At 36.8% G+C, this 22,469-nt stretch overlaps 1 protein-coding gene across 1 annotated transcript in view; it reads right to left on the bottom strand.

The window, feature by feature from the left end:
* Positions 1 to 456: 456 nt before the first annotated feature.
* Positions 457 to 22,469, bottom strand: part of MARCHF5 (membrane associated ring-CH-type finger 5) — a 58,083-nt gene continuing 36,070 nt past the window's right edge. Inside the window, exons 3-6 of the mRNA XM_047825355.1 lie at positions 13,151 to 13,281; positions 4,583 to 4,766; positions 4,285 to 4,451; positions 457 to 3,312 (exon numbers count right to left, since the gene is read on the bottom strand). Of these exons, the coding sequence (XP_047681311.1) occupies positions 3,196 to 3,312; positions 4,285 to 4,451; positions 4,583 to 4,766; positions 13,151 to 13,281 (599 nt within the window). The 3' untranslated portion in view covers positions 457 to 3,195. The remainder of the gene's footprint in view (positions 3,313 to 4,284; positions 4,452 to 4,582; positions 4,767 to 13,150; positions 13,282 to 22,469) is intronic.

The raw sequence follows: 22,469 nt of genomic DNA, 5'->3' as shown, positions 1-22,469 counted from the left end.
GATTCTAACCTTCAGAAACTTAAATTCTTAGTATCTCAGAGGAAGCAACTTTTTTAACGTATCCCCAGCCCACTTGAATACACTTTAAGATACCCTGCAGCATGAGACCACCCACAGTTCTTGTGTGGTTGCTTGTCTAATCATAGTGCAAGTGGCTGAGGGGGTATATATTTTAAAAATCAGAATGTAGTTGGAATTTGGGCTAGCTTACTTGCAAAATTAAGACAATTCCTCTTCAGTTTTTAAAAATTCAGATTATTTTTACTAAAAGTCTAACATCTTGGTAACTAGGATTAAAAAAACCAACTATATAGGTGCAGAATTAACATTTTTGGAGTTGTGCAACAGACAAAGTACACCTAGAGAACATAAAAATTCTTTATTTAACCTAATCCAGCCAGTATTGAGATAGTCTGCTATATTAAAAACAAGACGTTTAAAAAAATTACAGCACAGTTAGCAAGGCAGTGACTAATTAAGTCACTAAGTTTAATTTTATATTCTTCACAGTCATTTGATAATCATGTAATGAGGAACAATATTTTCGGCCACTTTGGAGATGTTAACTTCTGCAAAGAAGAGAATTCTACTAGTTGTCACTGAATTTTATAAAAGAGGTTTAAAACATTAAAGTTTATAGAAATAACACAGTAAAGCAATGTGAAATTAAACAGGAAAACACAAAATATATCCACCCATCCCAAAAGTCTGTAACATCCCGTTAATCTGTCCCCTAACACCATTCTCTTACCTCTCCTTTCCCTTTTCATAGAGCACGAACAGACTAACAATTAAGAAACAGCTACTGCTCTGTAGGGGCTATTTCGAGCCTAAAGTGCCTCTATTCCTTTAATTTCTCAGTTAATCCTAGAAATGGTCTTCTGAGATAGAAGTATTACTTGCATTTCAGAGATGAAGAAAACTGTAGCTGAGAGAAAGCCACTTGGCCAAGGTATACATCCAGTTATTAAAAGCAGAATCAGAATTGGAACCCAGGTCCATCTAACTTTAGTCAGCCCATGCTCTTCTATTGTTCATGGTGGTGCAAGCCACCTTTCTGAAGACTGGTACACAGAACTTTCTGAGCGAAGGTTTTTGGGATTTAAAAGTCTTCAATTCCAGGGCTAGAGGCCACTCTGGTCCCCAGGCACTTGCAATTCCCTCCCCATAGCTCTAGAAAACCCTCCCTGCTGCCCCCAAAGGTTAGAGTTGTTTCCTTGGCCCTCAAGAACCCTGATGCCAATAAACGCAAAAGCAGCTACTCCCCCCCCCACCCCATCTTCGGCATGAAAGTAGAACTGGGGAACAGTGTGCTTGTATAATTTTATTAAAGGTTGCCTAAAAGCTGTTCTATATAACAAAATTATGCAGGAAATATCTACTATGTCTTCTTATATTGAAAATTAAAGAAAAGCCAATATATTTTATAATTACAGCAATATAATCTAAGTTATTTTTATATATACTCATAGATTTTATATTTCCCCTTTACAACTGCAGCAGTGTTCTTAATAAGGCTCACTGTCAGTCAAATATTCCCTTCCTCCCAAAATAATTACAACTCTGAATGTTCAACAGCCATTCACATAAACTTTATAAGACAGGATTAAGACATTCATACTATAGAAAGGTACCAGTCTTAAATTACTAAAGTTAACATACATTATTGCAATCTAACATAGCTCAATCTATATTTGCTACACTCCTAAAGAGAAGTGGCCATGTATCAGTAAGGGAAACGTTTATTACTGTCATGCATTATATACTGTGAACAAGAAAATAAATAGGGTTTTTGGAACTATCTTTTAAAAATTTTAGTTAATGAAAATAACTGCAACACCATTCAGATTGAACAACATTAAAAGGGCCACTATTAAAAACGGCTTAAAATAAATAATTGCTTTTTAAAAAATGAACATAAAAACTAGTTAAACAGTGATTAAGGTGCTAGCCTCATCAACACGACAAGCAATTAAAATCTAAAAACATTAGTATTGGATTTAATAAATGGACTTAAGCCAAAAAACAATAACCTCAATATTTACTCAAGACTTCTTGTTTTCATAATGATCTTCTTGCTGACTGATATAAAAACAAAGAGCTCAAGTAAACCTCACCTTTGTTTACTCACTGCTGGTTTTCTATCTGTTGAAACTAGATGGTAAACTGCATAAAAGCAGAAACCAAATCTGTCTTGCTCACCACTGTATCCCACAGCACTTTGTACAATGCCTGGGCAAATAGGAGGTGATCAACAAATACCTGAATAACTGAATCAATGAAAGAGAAGAGTAAAATAACTTTATTGATTTTTTTTTTTTTGCAAACCGTTCTCTGTGCTCAAACTACTATAAACTGGCAGCTCTAATTTCTAGAAATATGGATTTAAAAACTGTACTCCAGTGATTGAAGGACCTGACGACTCTCTCCCTTTCTCTCTTACATGCACGCACGCGCGCGCGCACACACACACACACACACACACACACACACACACACGACTACATGAGTCAAAATTACATTATGAGCTATGAGATGTCGACATTATATAAATAAAATTTAATAGTGAAAAAGTGATTTGGAAGCCCTGTGAATTTTTACCCTACACATTTTGGAGGACGTCACATGGGTTAAGAAAAACACAACAAAATTGCATTTGTTCAGATAATCATTTGAATGTTTACATACATTTTTGGTTTGTTATTTTTTTATAACTAATTTACATTTCCTCATATTAACATATATTCCTGTTTAGCATGTAATCAAATTATGCCAGTGAGAAAAATCCTCATAGTACCTTCATTGAGTTGCTGATTCTAAGAAAACACTGAACATGAACATGTACAAAAGAGGCATTTGAATAAAACAGCATGTGCATTTTTAAATATTTGCACAGTTTGATCTTTACATTTCTGTCTGGAGAAAATATGAACAAAACCCAGGTCTACCATGCTAAGATAATGGTTCAGATGACTGCCATAAAAGAAGTACATACAAAACAATGAAAACAAATCACAACCTTAGGTTCGGTGATTACTGAGAGGATTTCCCCTGCCCTAAGTGCTTTATTCTATTTCTTAAAAATATGAGCAGCAGCTTATCATAAGTCTCCACTACTGTGCATTAATGATGGAATCAACAACACAACAGACTCATAAGGATGATAGGACTGCAGAACAACTAGAAGTCACAGTTTTATGCTTCTTCTTGCTCTGGATAATTTAGAATTTTGCGGTGTGCCTGACGTAAATATTGCTGTTGTTTGAAGTAAACCTTGAATGCTCCTTTTATGGCAACAAAAGCAATTCCACCCTAAAATAAAAATAAAAAGCTTTTTATAATGCAGATTTAGAGAAACATAATAACATAATTTTACTTAGATCAGAAAAGACATAGCCATTGCTGCTAATTCAGATGAACGCAAATGAGACAGTTCTCTTTTCTACTTAGGGGGTAAGACAGGCAGGATCACTACACCCAACAGAGATACCTTCACTGTTTTGTTTTGTTTTTTTTAATATTTATTTATTTTGAGAGCAAGAGAGAAAATCAAGCAGGCTCTGTGCTGCCAGTGCAGAGCCTGATGTGGGCTTGATCCTACGAACCGTGAGATCATGACCTGAGCCAAAATCAAGAGTCGGAGACGCTCAAATGACTGACCCACTCAGGTGCCCCCTTCCCTGTTCTCCTATTGAAGTAATCTTCTCTCCACTTAGCTTGACGTCCATTCTGATACAGCAGGGAGAAGGCTTGGGCACATGTGCAGGCTGCTATCAGAGAAGGGAAGTGGGAGGAATAACAATGATAGCAAACAATACAAGGGCATATTATGTGCTAGCATTTCAAATGAACTATTTAATCCACCACATAACCTTGATGTAGCTACCAATATGATCTTCATTTTACAGGCACAGAGAAGTGAAGAAATTTGATTTAGGTTTCTCAGCAAGGCGGTATCTGATAGGATATGAACCAGGCAGTCTGATCCTAGAGCTGAAGCTATTCACCAAAATCTTGTTGGCAAGGATGGGTGTGATAATTCATGCCTATTCTAGGAGAGACATCACCTGCAGCATAGTTCCGGAAGGCCAGAAGTAATGCAAAGGATCTTCCCCTCTTTCTTGCTATTGGATAACAGTGGGGATCAAATAGAACCTCAAGGCACAGAAGCCACAGAATGAGTATTTATGAAGTCCCACTGTTTTTTTTTTTAAACACAGTTCCTTCTCTTTTGTATAGTCACTTGGAAAAAAAAAAAAAAAGGTAGTATTAAAACCATCTTACCAAGATTGTCCTTTGTAAATTAGAGTTAACACTACTGAACATCAGTTTACCAACTATTGTTGCAATAGTAGGAAAGACAAGGGCTCCACACAAAATTCGGGTAGCAGAGACGTGATCTGCTAAAGGATTAGCCTCAGCTGGAATTCGAGGAACAGGACAACCAATCCCTGTTGGGGGGAAAAAAGAAATGGAGGTATTAGTCCTAATAAATCACAATAGCTAAAATATCTTCACATGTTAAGATTCTTCCACAAGGTTAATCTGGTGTGCTCATTATAACCACAATTCAGGGCCTTACCTGGAAATATACTGTTCAAAATTTGTAGTTTATTTGAGTATTTGCGCCATAGTCTAAGCACGTAGTCTTCCCAGCGAATCATCTTGCCTAATATCAGCATGACAGGAATAGTAGGAAGTCCAATTAAAAGGAATAAAGGATCAGCTCTTTCCATAACATCCAGACCTTCTTTATGGCCTACAACCTGTGAAACAAACAGCATTCACTAGAATCATTTCCTTATCTAATGAAAGGTTGCATGCTTGAGCTGAATTCATTTTAGAGGAAATGGTAAATTTTGAAATAAAAATATAAAAAGTTTTAAAAACAAGTCAGAAAGTTATCAGTCCTGATTTATTTATGTGTCTCTCATTCAAAGGAAAAAAAGCTCCTTCATATTATATTGGAATAAAAGCTTTAAAAAACAGTGGGGTGCCTGGGTGGCTCAGTCGGTTAAGCATCCAACTTCAGCTCAAGTCATGATCTTATGGTTTGAGGGTTTGAGCCCCATGTTGGGCTTCTTGCTGTCAATGTGGAGCCTGTTTTGGATGCTCTGCCTCCTCCCCTGCTCATACTCTCTCTCTCAAAAATAAATATTGAAAAAAAAAATGGTTGAGGGCACATGCACCCCAATGTTCATAGCAGCACTATCAACAATAGCCAAAGTATGGAAAGAGCCCAATGTCCATTGATGGATGAAGGGATAAATATGTGGTATATATATATACTAATGGAGTATTACTCGGCAATCATAAAGAATGAAATCTTGCCATTTGCAACTATGTGGATGGAACTAAAGGGTATTGAAAGACAAGTATCATATGACTTCACTCATGAGGACTTTAAGATACAGATGAACACAAGGGAGGGAGGGAGACAAAACATAAGAGACTCTTAAATATGGAGAACAAACAGAAGGTTACTGGAGGGGTTGTGGGAGGCAGGATGGGCTAAATGGGTAAGGGGCGTTAAGGAATCTACTCCTGAAATCATTGTTGCCCTGCTAATTTGGATGTAAATTTAAAAAAAGGTTGACCCACATTGATTACATTTCAATAGAGGGAAGGGGATTTCTGGTTATTTTATTCCTCTTATTTGATATGGTTAGACTGGGCTATAATTCTAGGTCCTGTTTGTCCTCCAGCAGAGCATCTGTTTTTCTGCTCTTCCTACTAGGGTAAGCATAACCAAGGGGCAGAACCAGCCTTTAGGAGATGGCCCAAAAGCTCACTTTTCTTTGGTTCTTTCACTCTGGTATAGAGAGTGATTTTTCTGGCTGGCTAAATGCTTGTTCTACAGACCAAACTCTGCTAAAATTCAATTCTAAGATCTACATTTGAGTGACTGCAGTTTTTGCTACAGGTTCCAGTCATTTTTCTAATCTAGGAACCCTAGGGTATCCTAACTCTAGGGTAATGAAGCTAAAACAATCCTTTCCCTCTCATCTGGGTCTTAGGGTTATTTCTCCACTGGTTTAGATCCCAGAGGGCAAGAAGGATATGATTATTTTTTAAAAATGTTTGTTTATTTTTGAGAGAGCGAGTGAGCATGAGGGAGGGGCAGAGAGAGAGAGAGAGGGAGAGAGAGAATCCCAAGCAAGCTCTGTGCTATTAGCTCAGAGCCCAGCTCAGGGTTTGAACCTATGAACCGTGAGATCATGACCTGAGCTGAAACCAAGAGTTGGTCACTCAATTACATGAGCCACCCAGGCACCCCAGGATATGATTCTTACTTGTGAATCTCCATACATTCCCCTCCCAGGAAAATTCTTTTTACTCCATCTTGGCCTTATACTTCTCTCAACATCTCCATTTTATTGGTGAGCTTCTTAGTTTTAACTGGAGAACTTCCCTGAAAATTCTCTTTCAAACGTCTCAAATGATCTTCCCTTTAGCCAAAGTCTCAATCGCTTCCAAATTAAACCTATTTCTCTGAAGGATTATTTTTGGCAGTTATGACAGAAGAGGACGATTTCAGAATCTTGGGCTTTTAGCCTACCCAGGTATCACAGTGAGGACAGCTTGCTAGGAAGACACTACTATAAAAACTCCAAATAGTTTTTCTGATCACACTTGAGGAGTAAGCCATGAAGAGAGGACTGGGAAGAAACTGTCTCTTTGAAAGCGAGGAGGTAAAAGGAAGGAAGGATAGGCAAGGAGGGAAGGAAAGAAGGCAGGGAAAACTAAAAGTGCCAGGTACACTCAGGAAACAAGCTCATGAAAAAGTAAATGGGATTTTTTTTTTTTTCAAAAACGAGATGCTCTTCATGTCAACTATCATAGCAAATTTTTTTACTACTACATAGCAAATTTTTCACTACTACAAGGACGTGTGAAATAAGGTCAAGCTGAGAATGGTAAGAACAAATTGAAATTCTAGACAACACATTCAATGCAGGTAAAAATATTTTATACGTACATGGAGAGCACCAAAATGGATGCTTTAAAATCTGAGCTAGGGATATAGTCCAGGTTTGTACTTCATTATCTAACCACAGTGTAATATTAAAGGGCAGGAGGCCAGCCTCTTCTCAGTGGCCAAAAACCAGGTATAGGTATCTAATATTCTTCTGTGTCTCCTTGTAGAAACTTGACACCTTGTATGTGAAGGATGACTGTTCTGAGTTGCCCTAAAGTGAAAGAGTCTGGTTCACAATACAGTTGATCCTTGAACAACATGAGTTTTGTATATAACTGGTCCACTTATATATAACTTTTCTTGATTTGTCCGTGCCCCTAATCCCCATGTTGTTCAAGGGTACACTGTATTTCATAAACCCTAATCCCATACTGGGGACAAATGTGGATTAGCCCAGAGACTGTGTATTTACCTATGCTTTTTGAGGAATATTTCATTTTTATATAATTTTCTTTTTCTTTTTTAATATTTATCTTGGAGAGAGAGAGAGCACAAGTGGGGGAGGTTCAGAAAGAGAGGTAGACACAGAATCTGAAGCAGGCTCCAGACTCTGAGCTGTCAGCACAGAGTCGGACAAGGGGCTTGAACCCACCAGCTGTGAGACCATGACCTGAGCCGAAGTCGGAGGCTAAACCAACTGAGCCACCCAGGTGCCCCTCATTCTATTATTTTCAGTTTAATGATCACATATAAAGTTACAACTAAATGTGATTTAAATATTCTCAAAGTGCTAGCAAATAAATTCAGAAATCTGAAAAATCCCTTTTGTGGGTTATGCTATTCTTTTTAAAATTTGGGGTTTAGAAATATAAAGCAGAGTGAATATTCAGGTAGAGACTACAGTAAGGCACAGTTTATTTCTCATGGGTAGCGGTAAAAACCTTACAACCAGGTATCTCAGAGTGAGGAAACAAAAAAGGAAATAGGGCAAACTGAGCAAAAGGCCCACTGCCCAATTTCTTATACCTAAAGTCGACAGAGATGCTTTATACTCAAGCTGGGCTCACCATGCACGCATACCTGCATGCATTCATTCAACTGAATACTGACTGTGTGCCAGAAATAGGCCTAGGTGTTGCGGATAAAATGGTGAGCTAAACAGATGTCTTTTGGAGAGGAGAGAGACAAATTAAACAAGCATGCAAATATAAATGCTAAAATGGAAACAATAGTATAACTATAGTATACCCCCTGCTACTATAATCAGACTCAAGGGCAGTAAATGAGGACTGAGTAAAGCAATGGGGCTGATTTAACTTTGGTCAAAACAAACCCAGCATACCTTGTGTATCATCAGGAACATTCTGGTTTTATGCTCCAAGATTTCAAAACAGGTTATTTTTAAGACTTCAATTTGGGGGTGAGATTCAGGAACTATAGAATGTCTTCTCTAAGAATTTGTTATCTGTGTATAAAATAAAGACCTAGGAATTGTAGGTTTAAAGAAAGGTTTGTTTCTCTGCTTGAGGCCTAAAAGCTAGTTCTTCATATCCAGGAGTTCACCAATGTTGAAAGGCTAAGAGTTTTAACCTGATCTTTTTTTTTTTTTTTTTAATTTTAGAGAGAAAGAAGAGTGCAAGTGGGGGGAAAGGGCAGAGGAAGAGAGAGACTTTAAAAAAATTTATTTATTTATTTATTTACAGAGAGAAAGAGACATGGGAAGGGCAGAGAGAGAGGGGGGCAGAAAGAAAGGGAGACAGAATCCCAAGCAGGCTCTGCACAGCTCAAACTCACAAACCATAAGTTCATGACCTGAGCTGAAACCAAGAGTCAGCTGCTTAACTGACTGAGCCACCCAGGTGTCTGAGAGAGAGACTCTTAAGCAGGGTCCATACTCAGTGCAGAGCCTAACAAGGGGCTCAATTCTATGGGATCATGACCTGAGCCAAAATCAAGAGTCAGATGCTCAACCGACTGAGCCACCCAGGCACCCCCTAATCTGATCTTTTAAATCACTTCCTTTTAGGACCCTACTTTTATTTTTTAAATTATTATTATTATTTTAAAATCTACCTTTTTTCCTAAGTTCATTCACTTATTTTGAGAGAGAGAGAGACAACAAGCATGGGGGAAGGGGCAGAGAGAGAAGGGAGAGAGAAAATTCTAAGCAGGCTCCTGCACTGTCAGTGCAGAGCCCGATGTGGGGCTCGATCCCACAAATTATGAGATCATGACCCAAGTAGAAACCAAGAGTCGGACGCTTATCTGACTGAAACACCCAAGTGCTCCTATGGCCCTACTTTTAAATGGGAGAATGAACAGTGATGAATTAAGAGGTTTTCTTAGTCAGACTTAAGGATAGTTAAGTGTAGTATATGAGTTAAGAACTGACAATGCTTATGGGGGTTATTTTTACACCAGAGGGAAAAATGGAACGAAAATGGACATGAAGGTGGTTGTTCCAGAGTAAAATGTTCCCACTGCCTGTGGAACAAAGTTTCACTTAAGGAGCCCTAGATTAGGGACAGGGGTCCTAATGCTTCTTCCTTACTGTGTGGTATTGGACACGTAAACTTGCCAAATTTGTAAGCTAGGAATAATTAATAGTATCTAGATCACACGATTGATGCAAGGTTTAAAAACATCAGTGCTGGAAGGTGTTTAGCCCAGTGCTGGGGGAAAAAGTTACCTATCACGTTGTCTTTTCAATAAAAAGATAAGCAGAAGGTCTCAAGTTCCTCACAACTAATTGGGATTGAACTTAAGACTGGCTCGTGGAGAAATAAATGGGAAAAGAATAGTGGTTTGATTCCTTAACCTAATATACTTGTACTTTAGAGTAGTCAGAGAACAAAAGGAAAAGAAAACTGTCAAGGGTTAAAAAGAAAACCCTAAATACTGCTGATGGTATAAGTGGGGCACATTCCCTAACAAATATGCTCAGAAAGGTAAAAGTCTTCCCAATACAATTAAATCATATGATACCTACCTACCTACCGTCTGTAATCTACTATAATCTCTCTCATTCAGGGCTTAAAAAATCTTTCCAAGTGCCACAGTGTATATGAAGATTATTTCTAAGTGGTAACACAAAATATATGTATCATCATAATTTGAGTCTTTTTCTTTACCATCACCATTAACCAACATGTTCATTTTTGTCTCCTTGCTTGTATCTCCTCTACAGATCCAAATTATTGCCTTCAAGAGTCAGCTCCAGACTTACTTTCTATGAAACTTCAAACGATCTTTCATTGTACTGAATTAAAATACTGTTTATGTAGTCTTCTGTACTCTTCATATTTGTTTACATAATGTTATAACTGTTCTCCAGTTGTTCACTTACGTACACCTTGTCTTAGAACTATAGTCCTTGGGCCTGGGAATCATTAACAAATTTCTTTTAAGATTGAGTGACGCTTGGAGTCCCTGGGTAGCTCAGTTGGTTAAGCGTCTATTGGTTTTGGCTCAGGTCATGATTGTACAGTTAGTGGCTTTGAGCCCCACATTGGGCTCCATGCTGGCAGTGTGGAGCCTGCTTTGGATTCTCTCCCTCTCTCTCAAATTAAAAAAAAAAAAGATTGAGTGAGCCTAAAATCTTTCCTCAAAAAGAGCCATCCTATTTCTTGTAGTCAATTAGGTATTAAGAGAAATCACTCAATCTCATGGGGCCTTAGTTTCCTCACCTGCAAAAAATATACATATACATCCGTATTGTACATTCAATAATGTATATATCTGCTCTAAGTTTTTGTGTCTTCGTCAGTACTAGTGAATTACCTAAACCTCCCTGAACTAATGATGTACTCATTAATCAAAACTGGAATTTTATTTTATTTAATTATTGCAGAGAATATAATCAAATAAACCTGCTACTACCTGACAGAACTAGTCATATAAAAAAAACCCCACGATATTTATGAAAGCCCTTTAAATTTTTTTTTTTTTTTTTTCAACGTTTATTTATTTTTGGGACAGAGAGAGACAGAGCATGAACGGGGGAGGGGCAGAGAGAGAGAGGGAGACACAGAATCGGCAACAGGCTCCAGGCTCTGAGCCATCAGCCCAGAGCCCGACGCGGGGCTCGAACTCCCGGACCGCGAGATCGTGACCTGGCTGAAGTCGGACGCTTAACCGACTGCGCCACCCAGGCGCCCCTGGAAGCCCTTTAAGTATTAGTCTCTGTGTATATGCTATAACAGGAATACCTAAGTGTAAGACAGTCTCTACTTTCAAGGAAATTACTTTTTAAAAAATATCTGAGAGAGAGAGCAAGAGAGAGTGTGAGTGGGTGCAAGCAGGGGAGGGAAGGAGAGTGGAGAGAGAGAATCCAGTGCAGAGCCCCACGTGGGGCTTGACCCCACAAACTGTGAGATCAAGACCTGAGCCAAAATCAAGAGTCGGACACTTAACCAACTGAGCCACCCAGCACCCCTCAAGGAAATTACCTTCTAATAGGAAAAGCAAAGGGCTGAATATAGGAAAAATTAAATAACTTCAGTAATCTATATCAATATCACTTGGTCAGCACAAGATCTGCTGCCATTTAAAGAATGACAGTGGCAGGAGTTGTCTGGTTAGTTTCAGGAGGGAAAAGCAGCTGAACTAAGCCTGAAAAGAGTTCAGATTTGGAGAGGTAGAGAATGGAATGGAGAGACAGGTATGAGGCAGGGAGGGTGGCAAAAGTCAAAGGACAGAGGTAAAAAACTAAACAGGAGCAAAAGGATAAGATGCAGGGGACAGCCAATAGGCCTCAAAGTAGAATGAAGTAAGACTATGAAGGATTTGGCATAACAAATCAGGTCAAGGAAATAGAATCTTTTTTAAGTCAGTGGTTCTTAATCTTTATCCATTACACTCATGACAAATGATGGTTTACTATTTGTAATTCATTCTAGTGACTACATCCAGATTTTGGGGGTATCCTCAACGCTTCATGAAGAAACCTTGCAATACTGTTTCACCACGACTAAACAACCAGAAAGGCTACTTACTGTGGACCTGGCATAGGCAAGTTATGTGCAATTTCTAGAATATTACATAGTGTGTAAACGATTACTGAGTTACTTATGAAACACTTACCCAATCTAACTGCTGCATTGGAAAAGTCCTACTTAAGACAGAGGAGACAGCTTGGAGTAGATGTTGAAGGGATTATTTTAGGAAGATTAATTTGGAAGGATGGACTGACAGAAGAGAATGAAATTAGAGAAACCAGTCAAAAGGCTCCTTTAGCCATACGGTATGATAGGGGAGTGACAACAAAGTCAGGTGTTATAAAGACTGTGGAAAAGGAAGCTACGGATATAAGATATCAAAATGGAAACTGCTTGGATTTGATCAGTGGACTGGAGATAGGGCTACGAAGCAGAAAGTTAAAGGTAATCCTAAGAATGTAGGATATAAACCGAGTAGATGGGAAAATGATAGTAGCAATCAGAGGTATAGAGAAATTATAATATTATAAAATGTAAATAAATTTAGGTTTCAAATTGAGGAAAAGACTAGTTTGATTTCAGAAATCCTGAGTGTGAAATCACAAGTGGTCACATAAGGAGAAGTGTCAAGCTGCAACGGCAGGACTGCTTTTGAGGATAGAATAGGGCAAAAGATGTAGATCTAACCATAAAAGGCACACAGCTGATAGCTGGAAATCATTAGGGAAAAAGTATAAAGAGAGGAATCAAGGGCCTGGGACTAAATCTTGAAATTTAAGTCTAATAATCTTCACCAACAGTTATTGATTGTAGCAAAAAACGGGAAGTAATTTCCAATCAACAACAGACTGGTTAGTAAATTGTTCTAATTCCATACGTAGAATGGTATGCAGATTTCTGCATACTTATAAAAAGATCTCCAAGATTCACTGTTTGTAAAAAAAACAAAAAACAAAAAACAAAACGGGTGTAGTTCTAATATGCTTCCTTTTAGGGGGGGAAAATGTATGTGTGTGGGAGAACAAATTTATTTTTTCTTGCACATGCACAAAGAAAGTCTAGAATATATTACATAACTAATATAAATGGCTACTTGGGGAAGTGAGGGGGAACCTGGGCAAATGGACAGGAGTAAGAAGATGACTTTTCACTATATAGTTTTTTTTTTATAAATTTTCTTATTTTTAAGCCTTGAGACTGTTATTACTTGTTCAAAATAATTTTTAAAACTCCTAACAGAAATCTAATAGATCTTCACATTAAAAGTATCACTGAATAGAGTAAAATACTGAACCTGCATCACTGTCACTGCTCCATAAGTCACAGCTGTCCAATAGATAGAGCCAACCATTATTCCCGCTGCAGCAAATGGACAAGCTTTTGAGATCAGTCTATCTGCAAGATCCAAGACGTAAACAACTGGACCTATAATAAAAGAAAGTAATATTTCAACACAAGACAGATATTTAAAAAATGACTTGTTCAATATTTTCCAGTGATCTAAAATGTTGTTATGAAGTTGGATGTTCTGATGCTTTAGAGGTAACTGTTATAAATGTGATGGGAACCTAGATTTGAATAAACTTAGAATTTCTCAGTTGTCTTGATGAATAGCTAAGTTCTGCTTCCTAAATTCTAGGAAATAGCTTCTTCAAATTTTTATCTTTATCAGTAAATCAAATAAAGCCTCAAACGCAGCTGCTTCTTATGAAAAAAATAGTTCTCTTACTTATTTTATTCACACTGGCTACTGCAGAATGAAATGGCCATTTCAGAACAGTTCCTGCCCATAATTATATTCTCTAGTACTTGGTAAAAATATCACTTCTTTGACTTCACTCATTACTTCCTTGGTGCAGTATGTGAAGATAACCAATGCTATTTTCTTGTAGTTTTAAGAAGTCAATCTATCTTACGTTGATGTTTCAATATGCAACATTTAGTTGAGTATTATTCTCTACAAACTTTTCCCCCCCAAGTTTTTATTTAAATTCTATTTAGTTAACATATAGTGTACTATTAGTTTCAGGAGAATTTAGTAATTCATCACTTACATGTAACGCCCATCTAACAAACTTCTTTTAATGATCACCATGCCAGTTTTTATGACATTCCAACAGCTGTATGTGCCAATTATACTTCTATTATTAAATGCTTACTGTGAAATTTGGCTACTACCTTTCTTTGTAAGTTATTCAGAATAGCTATATTTGGAGGTATTCTAGACTGCTTTTAAGCCCAATACAATTTAGCTCCAGAATTTTTCAGAATAGTGAAAGGGTCTCAGGACTGAATTAGAACAAGGCCTAAAGAACTGAGTATCTAAGTTTAATCAAAGAAATATAAAACCTTGATTTAGTAATCATCATATTTGTTGAATACCCTCCACATACAAACTATCACTTGAGACATTTTCTTAGAAATGTATAAGAATTATTACCTACCTTCTGAGGGGTTACAATCTATGAGGACGCTGTAGAATGTAAAAAATTATTTTTATTGTAGAAAGAAATTAACATAGCAATATGAGATAAATTAAACACGTATGAACAAGCATCGATCTATAGAGCCTTGATCAATACTTCCCCTGATCGCTAGAGCCAGTAACATTACTAGTCACTGTAAGAGAGACCCCATTGTGAAGTAGAAAGAACATTGGGAGCCACATTAAAGAACCTATGATTTCAATTTAGTGTATTTACTATCTCCTCCAACAACAGTTTGCACTTCTTAAGTCTACATGATACCAGCTGCTGTGCCCCAGGCATTACATGCATCATTATTCAATCTTATAATGTATAGTTTTATCCTTAAAATATACAAATTTGCTGGGTTAAGTTTAAAACTCCCTCAGAAGGCACAATAGAAGTCATTTTAGTGAGTCACCAAAGATCTGTCAAATGCTGGTACTAAAAGTTAAAGACCATAAAGTATATATAAAACCTCCACACTTCAACTTTCATATTCTCTACTGATAATCCTTTAATCAAAAATTGAAGCCACAAAAGAACAAGTCCAGACTCTCCACAGCACATGCAGCCACTACCAACATCACACCTATCTGATGTCAATCCCTCCACTGACATACCAGATCCCATCTCTTGCCAACTCAAAGCCACAGCTCCAGCAACTGTTTCCTACATCATTTCCTCTCTACTCTTTATTGGAATGTTTCCAATCAGACATATTGTTGTTTCTTCTATCTTAAAAAAACCCAAATTATTGTCTTGATCTTTCTTCCCCCACTGCTTGATCTTTGCTCCCTTTACAAAATTCCTCAAAAGACTCATCTGTTTTCACTCTCCTTCAATTCTCCTCTTGAATCCACTCCACCAAAATTGCTCATAATGGTCACTAACAACCTATGAACAGCTGAATGCAAAAGGGAGGACTATTTGGCCTAACAGAAGTATCTGACATGGATATTCCCTTCTTCTTCCTCATATATGGTTCTTCATTGTATTTCTAGGACATCATCATCTTTTGGTGTTCTTTCCATCACCAGTCATTAACTTTTCATTCTTCTTTCTTGGTTCCTCCTCCTCTTCTTGACCTCAGTGAAACCCACCCTGCCAATTTCTATCTCATGATACTCTCTATTTACTCTGCCTTATTTTTCTTTTTCCCAAAGCACTTACCACCTAACATACTCTAATTTACTCATTCTATTTCCACCTGTGAGAATAGGGGCTGGGAAACTATGGGCTAGGCCAAACCCAGCTGGCTGCTTTTGTAAATAAGGTTTTATATGGAACATGCCACATGCAAAAGCCTAAAATATTTACTGTCTGGTTTATAACAGAAAAAGTCTGCTGACTTTTGAACTAGAATATATGCTCCAAAGGGAAAAATAACACTTTTGTTTTGCTCATTGATGAATCCCAATTCCTATGATTCTAAATATTTGAATTCTCTACTAAGGTACTTATGTAAAACTACGCCATGAAAATCTTTCTGTACCAAGCCCAAGTTAACTATAGGGGTATTTTCTACTGAGTCAGAATCAAAATTGGTAAGGAAAGAAGGTATTTTGCATGCTTCCAATGTAACTCCTTCCTCCCTCTTCAACAGGGTACATCCATCAGTAGATAGGATGAAGCAATGTAATTCCTAACATGGTAGTCAATCACTATCACTTTTATCTATCATGAGCATGGACAATTTAGAGATGTTTGAATTGTCTTCCTTTAAAGATTTCAGAAGGTTCAATTTTCTTCCTGAATCCACGGGTGTGAATTCTTTTTGTACAAGCAAAAACAAACAAAAAATCCACTTACTTCTGGAAATTTTCTACTCATTCCTTGGGTCACATACAAAAGATGCGCCAGATTACATGAAGACACTGGCTGTGTTTCATAGTCCTTATTTCCAGTTTTTCTGAAATAATCTTGTCTAATCTTTTGTCTTTATTTTTCCTAAAACTCTCCATGCTCTTCCAGATAGATTAGTCCAAGAATAGTTTAATAAAGATAAATGCCTAATAGTAAACATACCAACAGAACAGTAAATTGCCATGCAGGGGAGGTATTTCTTAAAGATTATCTAGGCAAGCTATTTAGTGAATAAGAACAATTACTGAATTTCTCTGGATGACAGTCCCTGAGTCACTCTTCTTACTAGGAAGCTTACCATATGCTACTATCTCATAACTTGGGATCGAAAGAGAAGTTACTAGATTCTTCTTACTGTCAGATTATAGCACAGAGAGTAGTGGGAAGTGAGGAAAGGCAAGACTAGCCATTTACAACCTCAACTCTAATGAAGAGGAAGAGTAAATGCACATCACGTAAGTTAAATACCTAAGGGCATAAAAAGACTTCAATATTTTAAAAGGCATTTTGAATTTTTAATGTCTCAGTGGGCTTCACCACTTACTTTTCAATGTACTGTATTTACACAATGGATGGCAACTGAAGAAGCTCTGTATAAATGTAAGTTTTGAAAACCCAATAATTTAAAGGGCACTAGGGAAGCTCGCAATTAAGAGAGAATCTATTGCGAATTCTTTTGTACAATAAAGAAGCTTTTGTAAAGAAAATAACTACACCCTAGTATTCTGGATAAATTCAAATTTTCACATTTCAGATATGAATGACATCAAACAGCAAGCTGAGACCTAATGGAGAAACTCTTAAGTCCATGTCTACTGAAAAATAAGTAATCAGTTTTATCTGGAAGACACTGCAAAAGGAGATTTGTTGCACCGGTGATTTAAATTCAAATTTATGTATGCATGGTGTTAAAGGTACATCTTGGAAGATAAGAAATTAATGACTGAAGGGCAGAAAATATTTAGGGCTCAACATCTATGGGCACTGCTCACTGTAATACCCAGAATTCCCATGGCCTTTCTCTGGGACAGAAAAGTATCCTTAAAAAAAAACAAACAACCTCTGACCAATTCTTGAGAAATAATTTCTACATGTTGTCAGAATGCTATAAAGTTTCTAACACAGAACACAATTTAATGAGCAAAAATAGATGTTTCACAAGATAACCTTGTATAAATTCCTGAGAAGATAATAGCTTTGCTGAACTCCAAAGTTTCTGTTAAGTGGCCAATAGTTCATAAAAGAGATTTAATAAGACAGACTGTTTGCAAAAGGTATTCAAGTTTCCAGTTTTTTTGTTGTTGTTTTTGTGTTTTGCTCTGCATTGAACTAGTTTTGATCTAGACCCAACTTAAATGCCAACTTGCTAAGCCAAAACAACCTCACCTTCAGCTTCAGAACCATCCAGAACTGCAGATTTTGGAGGCCACCAAGAGTCCAACAATATAGTCCTAAACTTCTCTCCTTGCTCCAAGTCTTCTTTTTGTTGTGTTCTATTTCTGGAATGTCCTGTCCCTACTTTAAGTCTATATGAAACCCAACTTCCCAATGAAAACTAATCTAACCTGACAGAGGTTGACTAATTGCTCTACCCCACCCTGTCCATGTCCCATGAGGCTTCCTTTAATACTATCCCATAAAATGCACTTACCCCTTTGCTTGTACATAATGTTAGTACTTTATGTTCTTGTTCAATGTTTGTTCAGTTGTCTCAATATCCTTATGTCTGTCCATGTCAGCATCATCATAGATTGAAAACTCCCAGGGGGCAGGGGCCAAGTCTGTTTAACTCGTTTTGTACAGTGCCTAGGATAGAACCATGTACAGATAGGTGCTTAAAAAAAATGCTTTTGATGATGATTGGCATCACTCTCAGGGACTCTGTAGGCCACAGCTATCTCAGCACATGGTACTTGGCAGTACATTAGGGCACTTTGGCCTGTTGCATAGGATATTAAAATATAATGGCATAGGACCTAGCTGCAGCACTCTGTGGCAAGTATTTGACTCAATCCATTGTTAAAAAAGGTCCTTTAATAGGGGTGCCTGGCTGGCTCAGTGAGTGGAGCGTGCAACTCTTGATCTTGGGGTTGTGGGTTCAAGTCCCACGTTGGGTGTAAAGATAACTTAAAAATAAAATCTTAAAAAAAAAGTATATGGTCTCAAGTCAACAAATGTGGATTTTATTGAAGACATGAAGTAATACCACAACAACCATCTCAGAAGTTAAAAGTATATGGAACTCCTGATGGGACAGTAAAGAATTTTAACTCTTTCTCTAGCATTCATCACTGTTTTAAACACTAGACTTCAGAGGCCAGGTTGAAGAGCCTCAGAAAGCTTATGTAAATGTCATCTTTGATTGCTCTGCTGGTAGGGTGAGGTTTTACCAATTTTATGCAGGAATAAATATCCTACAAACTCAGGCTATCAATTATTTTGCTTAGTAACAAGAAGTTAGACATTAAATTGTAAACAGGTAAGAATATGTTGTTGGGCAATTTTTTAGACAACCAAACTAGTAATAATTGGCCCCAAGTCCTCAAAACAAAACAAAACAAAACAATGCTGAGGAATAAAAGATCCAGAGTCAAAGCAGATGAGTACCATTCCTGTGTGTGTGTGTGTGTGTGTGTGTGTGTGTGTGTGTGTATACATATATACATATAGCATAATACCATATATATATATACATATATATATATATGTAGCATAATACCATGAATAGTAACTAAAGATCATAGTAATTCTTAATTACATAGTCTATGCCAAAAGAAAGCTTAAATTTATCCTCATAAAAGAATAGCCCATAGAATTCATTCGTGGGCTATAAAGTCAACTACTAAGTACCTATTAAGCACCTACTGTACACATAGCATTCTACTTTGCATTAAAATAAATGTAAATGAAATTATACACCAGCCTCTGCCTCCAAGGAGCCTCCAATCTAGTTAAGGACAACCAATAAATACACATTAAACAACTGAAGAACTTCAAGGAAAATTTAGTATATGTACATTAGTATGCACAGACTTTACAGATACGTGAATGAAATTTCAAGTAAACATTATAGGGGGATGAGGATTCAGAGTTTTTCAATTGATATATACATGTGTATTTTACTAATTAACAGAAGTGAATCTTAGACTTAGAAGTCTATGATCTGAAAAGGGGCATTCTAAAAGACCTTCTAACTGGGGCAAAAGACTTTCTTCAACAGGTTTATATAGTTTTAAAAAGCTAGTATACCAGTAATATCAGGGTTAATTGACAGAAACCCTGACTAGGGTTCAAAGATGCTGACACCCTCATAGGAAGGAAGTTCCTGATGACAGACATGCTAAATGAAAATGAAATTTCAGGAAAATTAATCTTACAATAGATTATTTACAGTCAATAAACTAGAACAGAATCCGCCAAGATTTTGTATCCAAACCAAATACAAAGAAAAAGTAACAATCCAGAGAAACTTAATATAAAGAGACAGATGAATTAGGAAAAGATCAAGAAACATCAGAGAAAATGCAATGTGTTTTTTTTTTTGAGAGAACAATGACTAAGGTATTAAATTCTTTGAATTTCAAAATAAAATGTTGAAAAAGTTCTTTAAGGTGTGATAAAAAAAGCACCACCATCAATTATCATTAGTTAATACATAGAAACAGATGGCAATATTGATTATGCATATACTATGCCAAGAAATTACTAATGAGAAAATTTTTTAGAGAATAACAAAAGGTTATCATAAGATTCAGGTAACTATAACCCTGAGGAAAGTCAACCTGATATTACTATTTCATTTTCTTCTTCCCTTTATATGAGAAGCTCATATTAGGCTTCTTAGAGCCAACATAACAATGTGGTCATAAGAATTTGGTAGGGTCTATTGTGTGAATTTGTACAAATTGATATCCCTGGACCTCAATTTCTGTATCTGTTCAGTAAGGCTATTAACCTCAGAATTTATGTGAAAATCAAGATAATGCATTTGAAGTCTTAATATAGTGCTTAGTATTAACGTAGTAACAACCAATGTCAGCTATTAGTTCTTTCAAAAATGGCAAACTAAGTTAGACATGAGAACTTAGAGATAGGAGGTATAATCCAAGACAGATGTATGAGGAAAAATTTATGGCATAAGGTTCTAGTATAAAAATAAGACTCCTTCAGGAAATTCTCAAGTAAGAAATAAAGGATAGATGTGCTTCAAGGTCTGGGACAAGGTTGGGGGAGGACAATTCACAGAGCCAGGAAATCTGGGAATGAAGATGGAGATGGAGGATATAAGGCTTACAGAATTTAGATCTATAATGAGTATTTTTTTTTTTTAATGAACTCATCCATGGTTCAACCAACACTGGGACTTATATATTTTTAATTTTTTTAAATTAACTTTATTTACTTGTATATTTTGAAAGAGAGAGGAGAGAGAGAGAATACCAAGCAGGTTTTGCACTGCCAGTGCAGAGCCTGATGGCAGGCTTGAACTCAAAAACCATGAGATCGTGACCTGAGCCAGAGTTGGACACTTAACTGAGCCAACCATGTGCCCCAGTAATTACTTAAAAAACATTTTTTTAACGTTTATTCATTTTTGAGGAACAGAGAGAACATGAGTGGGGGAGAGGCAGAGAGAGGGAGACCCAGAATCCAAAGCAGGCTCCATGATCCGAGCTGTCAGCACAGAACCCAATGCGGGACTCGAACCCACGAGCTGTGAGATCATGACCTGAGCTGAAGTTGGACGCTTAACCGACCGAGCCACCCGGGCACACTAATTACTTAAAAAAAAAAAAAAAAAGATTCTATAATTATGTTTTGGACCTATAATTCAGCTATCTGTATTTATATGCAGTGTGCACCCAGAAAGTCTCACTCTGTTCAAGATGCTTCTTAAAAAAAAAAAAAAAAGAAAAAAAAAGATGCTTCTTAAAACTAATCTACTTTTAAATCTTCGGTAACAAGACGGGAAGTGATTTGCATCCAGTAAATGCAAAGAAATCCTATTTTGAAGGTATCCTAGTCATTTGCCTCATAAGAGGGTATATAAATGAGAGCCAAAGAAGACCTAATGAGTATAAAGTATAACTACAAACTATGAGAACAAGAAGTATTCAAAGACTGAATCACTATGGAATGGAATTTTTGTTTTTTTGGTTTTTTTTAATTTTTTTTTTCAACGTTTATTTATTTTTGGGACAGAGAGAGACAGAGCATGAACGGGGGAGGGGCAGAGAGAGAGGGAGACACAGAATTGGAAACAGGCTCCAGACTCCGAGCCATCAGCCCAGAGCCTGACGCGGGGCTCGAACTCCCAGACCGCGAGATCGTGACCTGGCTGAAGTCGGACGCTTAACCGACTGCGCCACCCAGGCGCCCCTGGAATTTTTGTTTTTAAATTCATTTTGATACAAAAGCAAAGTAACTTGGATACAAAAGCAAAGTAAAAATAAACACTTCTCTAATGACTAAGTGTAAACATTACTAAGAAACTTATTAATATGAAGTACCTGAATTCTTAAGTCTATAGACTGGTTTTCAAGTAGTAAAATAAGCCAACAATATATTTTATGAGAACATCTGGAAAAGTAACAGGTTGAATTCATGTGAATAATACAGGGCCACATGTGGTTATAGGAAAACGATGTCCCTATTAGAGAGTAACTGATAGCTTAGGAAATATTAGAAATTGAAATTACCCTAAAATTGAAGCCTCGAAAAAATTTAAAAACACTAATGCTTATTTTATAGCACCCTTTTGCAATCTATAGCATTCTTACTTGCTTTACAATGGTTCAGCCATCTTATAAAGACATATAAATTAAAACTATGAGATTATCTTTCCTTACCTAATAGATTGGCTAAAATTTTAGTTTGTCAACACATTCTATTGGCAAAGCAGTGAGCAAACAGTACACTACGGGTGAATATATAAGTGGTATTAATACCTACAGAGAGAAATTTGGCAATATCTAGCAAAAGTATACATCCAATTCACCCTTTGACTCAGCATTCCTTTCTCAGTTCATCTTTCCATAAATATTCCAAACTAATAAATGAAGAAATAAAGAATTGCAGTATCATTCTTCTGTATCACCTAAAAAAATAATAGATCTAGAGGCAATGAATGAAAAAATTACCAATCTTTGCTAAAACCAGTAGGTAGAAGCTGATAGGGAACCTAATCAGATGCATCAGGTTGATAATACCTGTATGCACCGATTATAGTTTTACCATAAAAAGGACTACACTTTTTTTTCAGATTTATTGAGATATTTTTGG

Source organism: Prionailurus viverrinus, chromosome D2, assembly GCF_022837055.1.
Source record: "Prionailurus viverrinus isolate Anna chromosome D2, UM_Priviv_1.0, whole genome shotgun sequence".
Classification (NCBI taxonomy): Eukaryota; Metazoa; Chordata; class Mammalia; order Carnivora; family Felidae; genus Prionailurus; species Prionailurus viverrinus.
The sequence above is the reverse complement of the archived record's forward strand: the minus strand, read 5'-3'. Positions and strand labels throughout refer to the sequence as shown.